This window comes from Arachis ipaensis, chromosome B2, assembly GCF_059453495.1.
Source record: "Arachis ipaensis isolate K30076 ecotype BB chromosome B2, ASM5945349v1, whole genome shotgun sequence".
Lineage (NCBI taxonomy): Eukaryota > Viridiplantae > Streptophyta > Magnoliopsida > Fabales > Fabaceae > Arachis > Arachis ipaensis.
The window spans coordinates 22,078,226-22,092,468 of NC_142437.1; the positions used below are offsets into that span (position 1 = coordinate 22,078,226).

The window sequence follows — 14,243 nt, forward strand, 5'->3', positions numbered from 1 at the left end:
ATGCAGTGACTAAGTGTATAAAATTCTGAAAATTTACAAGATACAGAGATACGATACATATATAAATCCGATATAGTTGTACACAGTGTTCGCATTATAAAATTATTATGCAAGGAACAATGATCTCTATCCAAAAGAAAATTCTAGCTATAGATATTCATGGCGGTTTTAAAATTATTGTTAATGATTGTACACATGCCGACTAAGCCTGGTTTGAGGGTCATTCTGACATCATGTTTGAGATTCGAATTTATCTGACTATTTTATAAACATGGATAAAAATTAATTGAAATAATTGTTTATAAATAATTAAGTAATTTAAATTTTCTATAATTTTTGTTATGTTTATGTTTATTAACAAATACTTTCATGAATTCCATTTTTCAGAAACCCTACATTTAGTACTATGTTGACTATTTTAAAGTAGGAATAAATAAAAATATACAATAGTTTAAGTTTTTCATGTAAAAAATTTAATGATAAAAATATCAGACATATATAATTGATTTCATAATACTTATAATTTACAAAATTTAACATTAATTGCTGCTATTAAATATCATCAATTCTGTTACCTTTTAAAACACAATATTTAATCTAAAGATTTGATCATTTTCAAATATAAATACACCTCAATACACATAATTATGATAATTAAATAGTAAATTCAAACTATTATCATATATATACAATTATATAGAATATGTAAGCATTTATACCTTATAAACTTTCCTTTTTATGTTTTTTATTGCAAATTAATTGCTATGATTATAATACATGGCCACTAGATTTTTTTTATTGCCTAACAATCAATAAAGAAAAAGATAAGACAAAACGAAAAAATACTAAAATTATTGTTTGCCTATTTTAAAATACTCAAAATGGCTAAAATATTAAACATGACTGTTGAGAATATCTAAGAATTATTTGTTATACTTTCTTCAGCTATAGAGATGTTGGTTGATGATGTTGATGATGAGGTGCTATTGATGACAAATTAACAATATCCTCAAGCAATCCGGTACCAGTATCCTCAATCGTGCCAATGTCATTAACACAACTATCACTGTCAGTTTTAACATTAACATTAGTAATAGTGTTATTGCCATGCTTTCTTTCCCTTGCACCGGCACTTGCATCTGAAAGTACAGGTTTTTGTACATCGCTTCCTTTATCAGGGCTAACGGTGGAGTTATTGTAGAGGTTGAAAGATCTTGATGGAGGAGGGAGGATTGGTGGCAAATCATGAGCGTGCAAACCCACATAGGTGGTTAGTACATGGGTGGGATCATCCACGTACCGCTCCACTCTCTTCTTCGCATTGCAACCAATTGCAGTGCAACGATAGTAGCTCCTGCAAAAGAAGCCACAATAGTATTATTAGAGGTAAAGCTATTCATGTGTCTTTATTTAATATTTTAAACAACACCATAGATTTTGATGTGGTAGTACGGTAGTTATATCATCACCTTGGGAAAGGGCTCTTTTTGAGTGATTTTTTGCCGTACTTGCGCCATTTATAACCATCTTCGAGGTTTTCAGACTCGCTCTTTGTCAAGTAAGTAATTTTTGAAAGATTATTTTTATTCCTTTTGTTGTTCATGCTCATGGTATCAGCAACCGATGCCATCGTCGATGCTCGAAGTTTCAACCTAAGAAAACAGAGAGCAAAAAAGAAAATATTAATACAAAGACCCCATATTCTAAGGTTTTTATTTCTCACTCATCATGCTATGTATGATGAACCCTTTCCTGGCCTTCTCTCTTTCTATAACTACTTTTTTTTCTCGTTTTTTCTTTTTTATTATTTGATATTTTTCAAAAAATATATGTTACAACAGTAAATAAAAGTGGTAAAAATTTTCAAATAGAAGACTAAATCATAACAGCGAAAAGTATACCATTAGAAAGAGTAAACAAGGAAAATAATAGTCATTTAATTGTATTATTTGTTTTGTTCAGTACTATTACTATTATTTTTTTTTCTTCTTACCTAGTTATAATATTATCTTCTTCATCATCTGGTTCATCGCCTCTCAGATTTCCATTTCCACCAACAATTGATTTTTCTAAACGTTTAGCCCCTCCAACTCTGTTGTTGGTGATGTTATTGTTAGAAACGACCACCTCAGGATTGGATGGGATTATGGAAAGGATTGGATTTTGTGACTCTGCAACTACTTCAGTAAATTCTAGAATAACTACGTATGGAGACAAAGAAGGAATAGGATGCTTTATTGGCGTCTCAGTTGGTGCAGCATCTTCTTCAGCTATGTCTAACCACTCATATAAGGAAGGACCAAAGTCTCCAACGTTTACCAAGCCAGAAAGTGACTTTTCAAAGAAGGTATCGTTGAAAAAGCTGAAATCTTGGGTGATGGTGGTTGGTATAGACAATAAAGATGGGGGTGGCGGTAGTGATAGTGGAGAAAGTAATGATGTATTATGTTCTTCCATTGAATTATTTTATTATTGATACTGATTCGACCGTCCTATGATTCTATTCTTGTACATACTATCACATTTCTAACACTGTGTCAACTCTCCCTTTATTTTTTTTATTTTTCTTAGATCGGTGCTCTTACTTACAATTTTGTTATACTACTAAAGGAAAAAACAGAGAGAGAGGAGCTACTAAAGCAGATATACATGAAAGGGATACTCTAGGAATTACAATTTTTATTCTTTTACAATTTTTTTTGTTGTTATTTTAATAACAGTGATGATGTATGCTCTTAAGTTATCAAAAACTGAAATATGATAAGAAAATATTAGGTACTATTTTTTATTTTAATATTTTTAATTATTAATTTGATATGTTGATCTGCGAATTGAATCTGCCGATACAAATCTCAAATTTGCATTTTGATCCTATTTATCTACAAATTGGATAATATCCAGAAATTTTAGATCGGATGCGGATAAATACTGCATATCTGCGGATCAGATCTGATCCATGAACACTCCTAAGCAGGTTACAAGAAGCACATTGACTGTAAAACACACTCGTCCCTTTGATTTTGTTCAGTGTAGATCTATTATTTTATTTAATGATTCATTCTTACAATTTTTTAAGGATTGAAAATTTTTTTTATAAAATAATATTGCTAATCTCAAATTTAAAATTTAAGAAAAAGAAATATATAGTACCTAGATAGAAAAAGAATGAGAAAAAAAATATTTTCTATATAGAAGAGACATAATTTTTTTTTAATTAATTTGATACTTTTCAGTGCTATTCCACTACGTATTTTAACATACACCATGAATATAATTACATATACAATGAAAATATTTGTGTCTTTATTTTGATTTATACATCCAATTAAAGACATATCTTTTGAAGTATTTATTATTACATATTTACGTTATTCAATTAAAGTTTGACAATCTATTCATGTTGTAACATCCTAATTACCCTAAACCTTACCTCATGCCATAAAGCAAAGGCTAGTCAAAGGTTGCGACAATCCTAAGGCTTATATATATATAAAGAATAATAATTATAGAAGCCCGATAAAGAAATAAGCTCAAAAACAAAGTTACAAAGTGCAAACGTTCACACGAAGCTACACAAAATAAGACACAAGATATAGATGTAATAGCCCAGACCACCCGCTAGCACAATATTGTCCGCTTTGGCACACAATGCCTCACGGTTTTGCCTTTGACGATAGGGATGACAGCCAAAGTCCCCACACTCACTCGTCAAAACGGGTCATGCTAGGGAGAGGTATCCTGATACAAGGGATTTACACCGGTTCGGAATTCTACAAAATAATCTCGTTGTCAGTATAGTCCAAACCAATAGTTATTCCTCAAATCAAATTAAATTTTTTTAGGTTGTCACAAAGAACAAACCCCAATTAAGAAATAATTGAAGTATTTAGACTCCGGGTCGTCTCCCTAGGAAACAATGAAGTGCATGCGTATTGGCTATGATGGGATAAAAGGGGGGTTTGGGTTATGAGATGGCAAGAAAGTAAACTGAGTGAGTAAATAGAGAAAACAAAATAAATAACTCTTAGCTAAGACTTGGGTACTTGAGATCACCATCTTCGTCAACAAACCAATTATCGACAATTATGAGAGGCCAACCCATTAAGTCTACTTCTCGAAACCTTAAGTACGTAACATTTACTCCTAGACTTGAAGTATGTCAAATAGGCTTGATCACATCCACCCTTAAGTCCTAACCTACCTACTAATTGGCTTAGTAGTGGGTTAGCGTCAATGGGCTTCAAATTGATCACCAAGGGTTCTCAAATCACCAAATCCATTATGTCCAAAAACTCAAGATCGCTCAAGTCCCTCGGCTTAGGCCAAGAGTTGACAAAACTACTCAAAAACTAAAGAGAGCATTTCATCGAACACTTAGAATGCAATAAAAGTCAACATCATAAATTACAAGAATACTAAAATCTATCACTATTAATTGCAAGAAAAGTGAGATCACAACTCAATTCATCAATTAAAGAAACATCAACATCAAAATTGCATTAAATGTAAACAAATCCAACATGAGTCATCATCACAAAAGAGAGCAAAATGGGAAATTAACCTAAAAACTAAGAGAATCAAGATGTAGAAATGAGAAATTATCAAAGAAACAAGATGAGATCAAGTAATTAAACATGAAATTAAGATAATCTAACCTAATCCTAACCTAATTCTAGAGAGAAGAAGGAGCTTCTCTCTCTAGAAAACTAACTAAAGGTTCATGTTGGCTAAACTAATTGCTCCCCCTTTTCTTGGACTTCAATTCTGCATGAAATACACTCAGAAACAAGTTGGATTTGGGCCTGGGCAGCTCAGAAATCGCCCCTAGCGTTTTGCCTTCAAGTTGGCCACGTGAGAGTATCGGTGCGTGCGCGCCATGTGCGCGTGCGCGTCGACTGGCAAATTCTCAACCCGCGCGGACGCGGCGTGTACGCGTGCGCGTCTATTAGCGAAACCACTTTTGTGCGTACGCGCTTGGTGCGCGTGCGCGTCCTTTGGTGCATTTCCAATCTTGTTTCTTCATGTATTCTCCCTTTTTGTATGCTTTTCTCCTCATTTCTTCCATCCAATACTTGCCTTATGAACCTGAAATCACTCATCAAACACATCAAGGCATCGAATGGAATTAAAGTGAATTAAAATCACCAATTTAGAGCCTAAAAGGCATGTTTTTATACTTAAGCAAAATTCAAGGGAAAATTACAAAACCATGCTATTTCATTGAATAAATGTGAGAAAAGGTGACAAAATCCCCCAAAATAAGCACAAGATAAATCACGAAATCGGGGTTTATCAAATCTCTCCACACTTAAACTAAGCATGTCCTCATGCTAAAATCAAAAAGAAGCAAAGGGTATTAACATTTATTCAATGCAACTACTAAATGCAACTATTTACATGGAATCTATTTACATGATGCAATGGCTCAGTCAAAATAAATCAATCTCCAAGAATACGCATACAAGCACAAGGGCCAAGGTATTAGCAATCAAGCAAACAACAATTGGATTGAATCCTTGAAAGAGTTCACAAACTTGCAAGAAAAGATGATCATGGGTGGAAACATGTAATTGAGCGATCGAACCCTCGCCGGATGTGTATCCGCTCTAGGCACTCAAGTGTATGGGGTTGATTCACTCAATTCTCCCCTACTCATGCTTTCCAAGATTTGTTTTTCATCTAACAATCAACAATTAATTTATGCATGCATACAAATATCATGAGGTCTTTCCCATAGGTTGTAATGGGGCTAAGGTCAAGGTAGGATGCATATGGTCAAGTGAGTTAGAAATTCGAATCTTTGATTAACTTAAACTTCCCACCTAACCTATGACAACCCATACAATTCTAAACAAACCTAACTACCCATTCTTCACTTTTCTCACACACTCATGTATTCTCTTTTTGATCACCACACATATGCATTGACTTTTATTGCACTTCACTTTGGGGCATTTTGTCCCTTTTTTATTGTAATTCTTTTTCTTTCTTTTTCTTTTGTTTTTCTCTTTTTTTTATTATTTTTTTCAACTAAAATATATACAAGAACATCAATGCATATGGTTTACACATGATTAATACATGAGTATGTACCCAATTCCCAAGATTTTTCAACAAACACACTTTTATCTCTACCCCATGTTCCCAACTTCCCAAAATCAATTGATGAACACTCTCACTAGTCTAAGCTAATCAAAGATCCAAATTAAGGACATTTATTATTTTTCACTTAGGCTTGTAATGTGCTACAATTAAGAACAAATGGGTTAAACATAGGCTCAAAATTGGCTAGCAATGGAAGATAAAAGGTAGGCTTATTTGGGTAAGTGAGCTATTTGAACAATGGCCTCAGCCATATAAATGCATGTATACACAAGATAATGGACATAAAGAATCAAACAAATCAAGGATTACAATCATAGGAGGAGAATAATGCACACAAGAATGGAAGTAGGTGGTTATGTATGATGTAACCACACAATTAAGCTCAATTCTCACATACTTGTGTTCTTAGCTCAAAACATGATCCACAACGTGTATAACTCAAGCAAGTTCTAAAAAAAATTTTTAACCAATTGGGGTGGTGCCCTAAAAATGAGTTTCTTGGAAATTTTCATCATATTGACTAAGCTTATTCTAATGCAATATTGTGATTTAGAAAATTTTAAAAATTTTGCTAGTTTACCCCCTTTTTCAATCAAAACACATTTCTTATATAAAAAGGGTTGACTAGATTTTTAGCAATCCAGAAATTTTCTAATCACAATCAACAACTAAGATGTAAAACACACACACACACACACACACACACACACACACACACACACACACACACACACACACACACACACATATATATATATATATACTAAAAGTGTGCAACAACGAAAACAAGAGTATCTACAATAGCAAATATGTACAGTAATCCCAAAATGATCCAAAACATAAAGTGCGGAATAAAACAAAATAAAGTAGTAGCGAATAGAAATGGAAGTCTGAAAGTTCACCACATAAATGTAAACACCGGTCACGAATGGTGACCTCCCCACACTTTAGAATCAAGCATCGTCCTCGATGCTACTACTGAAGTTCGGGATGGGGGTCAACAATCGCACTAGGCTGTGGCTCATGCTCAGGTTGTAGGACTGGAGGTGGTACTGGCTGTGGCTCAGGTATGTCATGCTGGACCTCAGGAGGCTGCTGGACCTCAGTGGTGGTCTGCGTCTCTGGTGGTACCTCCTGCTGTGTCGGCTCCTCGCTATGCTCCTCCTCCTGATCCTGCTCGTCAGAGGTGGAAGAGTCTGGAAGTGGAGGAAGCTCAATGCCCTGTGATGCGAATACCTGGTCTATGCGGTCAAGACGTCGCATGACATGACGCTCGAAGCGCATCATGAAGCGAAGAAGGTGCTGCACTAACAGATAAGTCAGTCAGGTGCTGGTGGTAGTGGTGGTAAGGATGATGCGGCTGCTGTGGAGGAAGAGGGTTTTGCTGCTGCTGTGGAGGAAGAGGGTCTGGCTGCCTCAACTACCGCTCTAGCCCGAGAACGACGTCTGGTCGGGGGCTTCTCGTGCACCCATCCACCCCATGGAATAGTAACTTCCTTGTCGTCATCATTTGGGGGTGGTGGTGTCACGTCATCGTCCTCCCACGGGACATCAGCTAGCTCAGCTAAACTAGTAACCAGTGTAGGAAACGGTAGCAAGCCGCGAATATGAGCTCTCCACATGCAATGCCTAATCAGCCGAGGGAAATACACCTCTTTTCCTTCCATGACACACCCAATCAGAACTAGCATATCCATCGGAATCTCTGAGAAGTGAGTGGTAGGCAGGACATAGTGGGAAAATATCTGCTGCCAGGTCCTAGCCTCCTTAGACAGATATGTAGATAGCATCCCCTTAGGCTTCTTGTTGTTCGAATCCATCACCCAGGGAGCGTCTGGTGTAGCAATCACGCGCTTAAGTGCCTCATAGTCAAAAGTTATGGAGAGAAGAGCTACCTCTGCCTGCTGGTAGGCACAAGTGTCAGGAGTACCAACTCTGCAAAGTAGTACATCCCCTATAGCATCCTCAGTGATCATAATCTCTCTACCCCTTAAGTGCACTAAATCCAAGTTCGCTCGAAAGAAGTTACAGTAAAACTCCTTAACCCATGAGATGTTAATCCTTCCTAAGTCTCTATCAACGAAATCCAATTCCAACTCCGAGATGCGGGTGTTTATGGTACGCTTCACTTTATTAGGAAGGTTCAACTTCTTCTCAATGTTCAGATTTTTCTTCTTATAACTGGAGAAGCGTAGCTCGCAATAGAGGTTTGGGAATTTGGTTGAATCAGTGGATGGGAGTAGCTAATTTTCTTTGTCTTCTTCGTTTAGCGGATTCTTGGCATAGTTAGCATATGGTGAGGGGGTAGAGGTCTTAGAGCACTTCCTCTTTTTGGAAGTAGTGGCTATAGCTTTTCCTTTATCCGACATCCTGAAAAATAGAGATAATACAATATAAGCAGATAGCCAAATAGATATAAAGCGCTCAAAGCAAAGCATACTTATGAAGTGAATAAAAAAAGGAGATTTCTTGGAATGCAAGCAAACATAATTCAGAATTCAAACCAAACTGCAAACCAAGAATTCAAACCACATTTGCACATTACTCGTTTACTAAGCCTAGGAAACACCATATCCAAAAAAATGATCAAAAGAGTTAAGTTAAAAACCAAAAGAAGTTAGTTGGTTAAATAGGTTAAAGTTAGAAATCAGTTTGAAAATCAGTGATATGGTGATTACTAGCTCAATTCGAAAGGAATGCACAAAATAGGGATGTAAGCACGTTCACAATCATGAAATGAAACAAGTCATTGATGATGAAATATGATATAGCTAGAAAGCAACTAATATGGTACAAACCATCAATCAATGCAATGATCATTAGAGTCAAATGAATTTGTGTTGGTGAAGTCAAATCATTAAAGAAAGAATCAATCAAGGAGTATCCAACATTAAATTCAATAATGCATAAAAGTTACAAGTTGAGAAAAGAGTGAAAAACCTTACGGTCTATGTGGCTTAATGTCAATCATGCATGAACATGTGAATCAAATTAGCCTCACAGATTAAAAACTTTCAACTTGTATGTTTATGCCAAAGAGGCCTGACATTTTAAGGAAATCATAAGTGATGGTCAATTAGAAAATTCATTCAAACTATTCAATGCCTATACGCAAATCATCATGCATAACAAGCAAAGAGTATAAGCAAGACTAAAACTTGTCCCTGAAGATTTTCCAAAACCATTTAGGTAACAAAATGCTAATTGAACAGAAATCATCAACTAGAAGTTGCTACACCCATCAAACAAGGTCAATTCAAGTACTATGGTTAAAAAATCCGGCAACATTTCAGCAGCAAATTAGCTATTTTCCAAATTCAAACAGTCAAATTAGATTCCATATGAGTTCATCAACAATTAGAAACACAAAATCGTATATATGAATTCATATGGATGTAACAGACAGCCAATAGTTCAGCAGCAAAGCAAATCAAACAGCACAAAGAATAGCAGCAGTTGCTTCAATCAACATTTCCTTCACCAATCAATCACAAGTAAGCAGCATCAACAGATTAAATGAACACAGAGTAATGCAACAAAATAAAGCAATTTCACATAGCAGCAGAAATTCAAACAAGCCTAAATCCACTACTCAACCCAGATTCGCTAACCACCTAAATCAAACTAAACTAACTAACTAAGCTAACCTAACTAAACTAATGTAATTAACAATAAGCAGTAAAAAGGAGGTAGAATAGGGGAGGGTATGGAACCTGGAATGCAGAAACTGAACGGGGCAAATGAAGGGAAGGTGAAGTGGAGCGATAGTTCGACGTCACCGTGGAGCTCGCGCCGGCGACAATGGGGTCGCGACGGTGCTTGGGGCGGCACTGAGGCTGGCTGTGAGAGAGGGCAGAGACAGAGAGGGTCGAGTGGAAGAGAGGGAGTGAGGAAGAGGGGGTTAGGTGGTGACGGCGGCGGCGATGGTTGCGGGCCGCTCGCCGGAGGGCAGCCGGTGGTTGGTTGCTCAGAGGTGAGAGGTTGAAGATGGAGGGAGAGAAGAAATGGAACGTTGGAGAGGAGAAGAGGGTTATTGCACAAATGCGCTAGGGCTTCGCGTCCCTGGGGTAAGTAAAAATTCGAATCCACGCGTGCGCGCACCATGTGCGTCCGCGTGGGTGGAGGTAATTAAGGATTGGTGCGGAAGCGCCATACGCGCCTACGCGTAAATGGGGAATTAGGGATCGGCGCGGACGCGTACGGTGCGCGTCCGCGTAGGTGTGCTGGGCTAGAGGCACAAAAGAGGCCTAGAGTTGGAACAACTCTCGGGTCCTTTGGCCTGGGTGATGCTAAGACGCATCGACGCGCGCACGCATTGTGCGCGTTTGCGTGGATGGGTTGAGCTTATGGAATGGACGCGGAGGCGCGGAGTACACCAACACGTAAGCGGAGAAACAGGGAGTGGCGCGGACGCGTACAGCGTGCGTCTGCGTGGGTTGAGACACAGAGTTGGCCCAAAAGTGGCACAACTCTCTGGTCCTTGGCCCAGATAGTTGAAATGAGCAGCCTACGCACGCGCGCGCTTTGCGCTTACGCGTGGCTTGGTTTTTTTTTTTTCAAAGAGCATCAAAAGACCTCATAACTTTCTATCCTTCTCTAAAACTCTAGAACTAGCTAAGATACAAGATTAAGCACATTTTGTAACATAGGGGATTTTTCAAACAACTTGAGAAAACTTGCAATTCAAGCAAAAACTCAAATTCAAAGAATTATCCCTAATTAAAGCATAGGACGTATAAACACCTTAGCAATCAAAGCAAATACACTACAAAGTAAAGAAACTCTATACAATGGAACTCAATTCATTCATTCATTATATCTACAAGAGAATGGAAAGAGTTTACCATGGTGGGGTGTCTCCCACCAAGCACTTTTAGTTTAAGTCCTTAAGTTGGACATTGGGAGGCTTCTTGTCAAGGTGGCTTATGCTTGTATCCATCCTTGAATCTCCAAGAGTGCTTGTCCTTCAATCGGTTGTCAGAAGTTCCAACCTTCTTCATTAAGCTTTGGTGAGGTCCTCTCCAAGACATGAGCTCCCGAAATTGACTATCATAGGATAATCCAGGATCCCATATCTTGTCCTCGCACCCATCTTCCAGTTGATTGCCTTGACTTTGTCCGGGCGACAAGAAAGCAGAATTCTCATGGAAGCACCAAACTACGCTCCTAGACCCGTTTAATTGAGCATTACACCAATCCATACTCTTCAATTTTGAGCTTCCAACCATAATGAGCCTAGATTTAGAACGCCAACCACTAAACATCCTCTTCTTTCGCTTAATTTCACAAAGCACCCTAAGTTGGCCATCCTTCTCAAGCAAACCATACTCAAGTGGGATAATAAAGCTAAGAGTTAGAAGTTTTACCCACTCAAGCGAAGGATTGGATGACGAACTAGGTGGAGGGGTTCCCAAAGATCTTGATAAAGCGTACTTTACTCCCGTCCATCCTTTTCTAGAGGTTTCCACCACTTGGCAAGGTTCTTCAAGTTTCTCCTCATGCCAAGCTTTCTCAAGTTCACATTCTTCTTCACCAATTTCTTCTATTTCTTCCCCATCACTCTCATCATAGATAGGAGGTATAGTGAAATCTACCTCATCATCAAGTCTAGGCATTTTGGGGAAGGACTCTTCAAACTCGAAAGGATCATATGTTGATTCAGAATCATCATAGATAGGAGCGCTTGTTGCTTGGAATACTTCTCCCAGTTCTTCATCCTCAGTAGGTCTTGGATGTTTCACGTCTTCCTCAACCTTGCTTTCTAATCCACTGGGGGAAGGTTCAACAAGATCGTCAAGGGGATTGATCAACATGGGCAAAAAATCACTAGTGATGGAATCCACTTCTTGATCAATTTCCTTCAACTCTCTGTTTACTTCCGCAACATTACTCTTCTCTTCAATATCCCCTCCAAACTTCTAGGAAGAGGGTTCTTCAATTCGAGATTCCTTTATGTGCTCAACGTATCCTAAACATCCATTCACTACTTCCTTTTGTTCGCTAATCTCTATCTTCTCCTCTTGTTGCCCTTCTTGCTTCAACTCTTCTTCCTCACCATGGAGCTTCAAGTTCATATCCTCACTAAGCTCCTTGATTGTTCCTCCACATTCAACAATGGGGGTACTTATGGTGCATGAACTTAGGTGGGATGTTAGGTGATTCACGGCTTCTACCATGCTAGCTATCTTTGCTCTTAGCTCCTTAAACTTAGTTTCATCCTCCTCTTGCCGCCTTAAGATGCGAGATTGAAGGTCTCTCAATTCTACTATAAAGGCTTCGTCGGGAGGTGGTGATGGGAGAAGGAATTCATCGGTTAAGGAAAGATTGTTGTAATCGAAAGGTGGTTCATATTGGTGGAGTTCTTGAGGTGGTGTATGTGAAATTTGTGGTTCTTGGGAATATTGGTATTGGGATGGTGGTTGTTCTATATGTGATTCGAATGGTGGTTGATATGGTGTGTATGAGTTATGGTCATATAGAGTTGAATGGTGATGTGAGGCTTGTGAGTATGGTGTGTGGCTATATTGAGGAATGGAGTCACATGCATATGATGATTGTGGTTGACAACCACAATAAGGGTCATTACACACATTGGATTGATATACATTATGATCAGGATTATACCCATAGGAGTTCGTAGGAAGTTGTTGCCATGAAGGTTGTTCATAAGCTTGAGGTTCCTCCCATCCTTGATTCCCAAATTCTTGATGTATATTCTCATTAGAGCTTCCATTTCCTACAACATAGTTTGAACTATGCTCATAGCCAAAAGGATGAGAATTCATAGTAAGAGAGAAAATAAAAACAAAGAGCAATAAGAAACAAAGAAGATAAAATCCTAACTAGTAAAAACTAGCAAACAAACCAAAATTCAATCTATTCACAATATATACAATAGCCAATAACATATCACCATCGAGCTCCCTGGCAACGGCGCCATTAATTTGATACAAGGGATTTACACTGGTTCGGAATTCCACAAAATAATCCCGTTGTCAGTATAGTCCAAACCAATAGTTAATCCTCAAATCAAATTAAATTTTTTTAGGTTGTCACAAAGAACAAACCCCAATTAAGAAATAACCGAAGTATTTAGACTCCGGGTCGTCTCCCTAGAAAATAATGAAGTGCATGCGTATTGGCTATGATGGGGTAAAAGGGGGGTTTGGGTTATGAGATGGCAAGAAAGTAAACTGAGTGAGTAAATAGAGAAAGCAAAATAAAGAACTCTTAGCTAAGACATGAGTAATTGAGATCACCATCCTCATCAACAAACCAATTATCGATAATTATGAGAGGCCAACCCATTAAATCTACTTCTCGAAGCCTTAAGTACGTAATATTTACTCCTAGACTTGAAGTATGTCAAATAGGCTTGATCACATCCACCCTTAAGTCCTAACCTACCTACTAATTGGCTTAGTAGTGGGTTAGCGTCAATGGGCTTCAAATTGATCACCAAGGGTTCTCAAATCACCAAATCCATTATGTCCAAAAACTCAAGATCGCTCAAGTCCCTCGGCTTAGGCCAAGAGTTGACAAAACTACTCAAAAACTAAAGAGAGCATTTCATCGAACACTTAGAATGCAATAAAAGTCAACATCATAAATTACAAGAATACTAAAATCTATCACTATTAATTGCAAGAAAAGTGAGATCACAACTCAATTCATCAATTAAAGAAACATCAATATCAAAATTGCATTAAATGTAAACAAATCCAACATGAGTCATCATCACAAAAGAGAGCAAAATGGGAAATTAACCTAAAAACTAAGAGAATCAAGATGTAGAAATGAGAAATTATCAAAGAAACAAGATGAGATCAAGTAATTAAACATGAAATTAAGATAATCTAACCTAATCCTAACCTAATTCTAGAGAGAAGAGGGAGCTTCTCTCTCTAGAAAACTAACTAAAGGTTCATGTTGGCTAAACTAATTGCTCCCCCTTTGCTTGGACTTCAATTCTGCATGAAATACACTCAGAAACAAGTTGGATTTGGGCCTGGGCAGCTCAGAAATCGTCCCTAGAATTTTGCCTTCAAGTGGGCCACGTGAGAGTATCGGCGCGTGCGCACCATGTGCGCGTGCACGTTGACTGGCAAATTCTGAACCCGCGCGGACGCGGCATGTAT

General features: G+C 37.8%; 1 protein-coding gene across 1 annotated transcript; it reads right to left on the reverse strand.

The window, feature by feature from the left end:
* Positions 1 to 945: 945 nt before the first annotated feature.
* Positions 946 to 1,630, reverse strand: LOC107626998 (WRKY transcription factor 68-like). The gene is made up of 2 exons (XM_016329881.2): positions 1,470 to 1,630; positions 946 to 1,354 (listed from the first exon to the last, which is right to left on the reverse strand). Exons 1-2 carry the CDS (start codon positions 1,628 to 1,630, stop codon positions 946 to 948), a joined length of 570 nt encoding a protein of 189 aa, XP_016185367.2.
* Between the last annotated feature and the right edge of the window lie 12,613 nt (positions 1,631 to 14,243).